Source organism: Nanorana parkeri, unplaced genomic scaffold, assembly GCF_000935625.1.
Source record: "Nanorana parkeri isolate BGI_ZX_2015 unplaced genomic scaffold, ASM93562v1 scaffold371, whole genome shotgun sequence".
Classification (NCBI taxonomy): domain Eukaryota; kingdom Metazoa; phylum Chordata; class Amphibia; order Anura; family Dicroglossidae; genus Nanorana; species Nanorana parkeri.
The window spans coordinates 278,217-281,543 of record NW_017306639.1 but is presented as its reverse complement, the minus strand read 5'-3'; the positions used below and the strand labels follow the sequence as shown (position 1 = coordinate 281,543).

The 3,327-nt window shown below is 47.6% G+C and overlaps 1 protein-coding gene across 1 annotated transcript in view; it reads right to left on the bottom strand.

Moving 5' to 3' along the window:
* PTPRF (protein tyrosine phosphatase, receptor type F) overlaps positions 1-3,327 on the bottom strand; it is a 276,943-nt gene that overhangs the window by 1,885 nt on the left and 271,731 nt on the right. The window contains exons 31-32 of the mRNA XM_018558965.1: positions 2,668-2,793; positions 207-361 (exon numbers count right to left, since the gene is read on the bottom strand). Coding sequence (XP_018414467.1) covers positions 207-361; positions 2,668-2,793 — 281 coding nt within the window. The remainder of the gene's footprint in view (positions 1-206; positions 362-2,667; positions 2,794-3,327) is intronic.

Genomic DNA, 3,327 nt, shown 5'->3' with positions numbered 1-3,327 from the left:
AATTACCCACTTTTTTGACAAAGGGTTAGTGGGGGGGGTGGGGGATTCATAATTTTCCATGGGGGCCCATGATGCATAGTTCTGCCCCCCATTGTCCCACAGGATGAGACGGAAGGCTCTGTTGATAATCTACTTGTCTATTGTTTCTGGACATTCTTATGAGATAACATTGGGTACGTTCAGCAGACCCGGGCCGCGCTCCTCACCTGCAGTGAACAGTGATGGGTCCGTCTTGTCCGAACTGTTCTTTCGTTTTGTGCACTTGTCCGATGAAGTCGATGAAGCCCTCTCCCGTTTTTGGCACTCCCTGCTCAGGCCAATCTGTGAACTGGAACTGTCTGATTGTCCGAGACTGTCCGTCCTGCGGAGCAAAGAGACTGTCAGATCTGGGAAGACCAAAGCGGTTTATCTAAAAAGATCGGTCCATAGTCGGTGACAACGCCAGTCAGAATCGCTGAGGTCAGATTCTCTCTGATTGGTTACAGTGAGTATCAGGCTTTACCAGCGAGTATCAGGCTTTACCAGCGGAGGATCAGAATAAGGGCAGAACGGTCGGCTCTGCCAGGCCCCAGACTCCAGGGGGGCCCATAGGGATACTAAAAAAAAGTTTTTTTTTTTTCTTCTTTCTAGCAGGAGATGAGCAGCCTTTGCATTGATTTATTTTATGGTGATCAAATAATCGCATCCAAAACATATCTGGAAATATAGTTTCCATAATATCTGCTTCTAGAAACGACTCCGCTGCAAACATTGTCCCAATGTATAAAAATCCAGTTCAAGAAATTCATACATTGCGTTCCACATCCTGCAGGGAATGTTTCATAAATCTGCGTTCACTGACCCTTCTGCATGATCCCATTAAATAGGGGGGGGGCATGATTTAAAACCAGCCCCAGGGCCCATGGTACACATAATCCACCGCTGCACTTTGTATGTTATTATTAAAGTGAATGAATTCCCCAACAGTGAACTTCTTTCATTTGCTCCCTTTTGGTTTGTTAAACATAACATTGAAAGCATTTTTTTTAAACCTTCTATATTAATGCATAAGGTTCTCAGCCCTTCCTAGTTCTTTATGGAATACAGGACACCTCCCCCCTATGTTATAGAGGAGAGGGGGGAGGACTATAGTACTCCTGTCTTATGGTGGCAAAGCTGTTCCTTCATGGACACAGTATGGTGAGCATGCATTGCCTCCCTAAAGCTGGCCATACACCTTACAACCATCGCAAGACTTTTGTCTGGCGATGGTTGTAAGGTAATTAAAAAAAAACGTACGTTCTGCCCATCTTGGACAGGCAGATCATACTTGCGATAATCGCAAGCTGCGCCCCCCCCGAGGGGCAGGCTTCCGGTGACTGCAATGCTGAACGGGCAGTGTGCCCTTGCGGCATTTGTCTTACGAGCATGCCACAAACCAGCCGAAAATCTTACGATTCTCGGCTGGTTTTCAAACATGCTCGTAAGACAAAAGACGCGCGACCGTACAGTAGAAACGGTCGCACGCCTTCCACACACCTGCCGATTATCCTACGACCGCGGGATTGCCCGCGATTATCCTACGATAATCGGCAGGTGTGTGGGCACCTTAAGACAGGAAGAGTTTAACTCCCAACATGCATCTGCCTCTGGGAGTCACGCCTGTAACTGTCAGTCTTGCAGTGCCTCGTGGGACTTGTAGTTTCACAACAGCAGGAGGTGCCCACCCCCTGGATTCATTGGTAGGATCATTAGGTGACAATATATTTATAATAGAAAACGACTGCAGCCACCTAAGGACTGCTAAGCTGCAACATATAACATTTTCGTTTTTTGGATTCAGATGCACGTTAAAAGGAGAACTATGAGGTGGGAGTGATTTCCACTCACCTCATAGTTCTAGCCGACCTGTGACAATGAGACTGTCACAAGTCGGCTCAGTAGATCGGGAGGTGAGCGAACACATACCGGCGCTCGCTCACCTCTCGATCCTGTCAAGGCTCTCTACCGTGACAGGGGGAGGGGCTGGATTCCCCCCTTCCCGCTCCGACCTGGCAGCGCTGACTGGCGGAACGGACGGGGGAGGGGGCGGGTACAGCTGGCTCTGCCTCTAGATAGGCAGAGCCAGGTGTCACTCACGCAGCTGGGCGGATCACGACGTCCAGGTCGGGATCCGCTGCGGCGTCTCAGTATATAGGGAGCTGTAGCTCGCGGTATACTGAGCTTAGGGTAACGGGAGGACGCTAGTTTGTGTCCTCCCGTTACCCTAAGGAGAACTATGGGGAAAAAAAACTGACCCCATAGTTCTCCTTTAAGTAGTCCAATGACATAGGTGGTCGGTAATCACATGGTCACATTTGGAGCACTGATTAACTAAAAGACACTTTCAGATGATTTCAGTGGGTTTGGGTCCTCTGATTTAGTCACTGCAGCTGTCATTTGGTCTATTGAGGAAGCACAGGGGAGATAGCGTGGTGTTTTTAAAGTTGTTTTTTGTGTGTGTGTAAATTTGGAGCGCTGCTTTCCCTCCAGCAGTTAAAGAATTGCTAGTCCCAGCATGTCATGGGTGCTGTAGTCCAAACATGATGGGGGGGCTTGTAGCTCACACCAGAAGATGCCATGGCAAGTGGCACAGAGGAGAGGATATAGAGCTGGAGACGGAAGTCCGCAATGAGCTCTCCTACTCACCCGTGCGTCCGTCACTTTGAATTCGCGCAGGATGTACTGAGGCATGTTATATTCCGCCATCGGGTCCACCACGAAATACTGATACCTGGCTGAGCGCTCGGCCGGCCAGTACTGATGGCACTTTTCCTGCAGAAGGGAACACACACACCCGTCAGTACTGAAATATTACTTCCCGTCACATAAATAATCAATAAAAAAAACTTTATTAAATCATTGAGAAGTAAAAAAAGAACAAAAAACAACTCGGATAATTGATGATATTTGACAACAATTGTCCCTCAGAAATCAGATTCTTAGTTACAACGCCACAAAATTCCCCCAAGATAAACGGTCAGGGAATTGTTACACCATCTGGTTGATCATAACATTGTGCCGGTGATCAGAGGACCGCCACCCGTCCGGCACATTACAATGATCTTTGTACAGTTTTTCCCTCGCGGCGTCCAAGAAAACTGAGACAATGTTTACGCTGAGTGTGAAGGTGGATTGTTACAATTTATTTCCCATGGAATATATTGTGTTACACCCTTAACAATCGCTTCATCCCAGCAAACATCCCAACCAAACCGTCATTGCTCAGTATACGGCGGCTAGAATGATAAAACAATAAAAACATCCTTTTATTACCAATAATAAAACATACTAAACACCCCCCCCCCC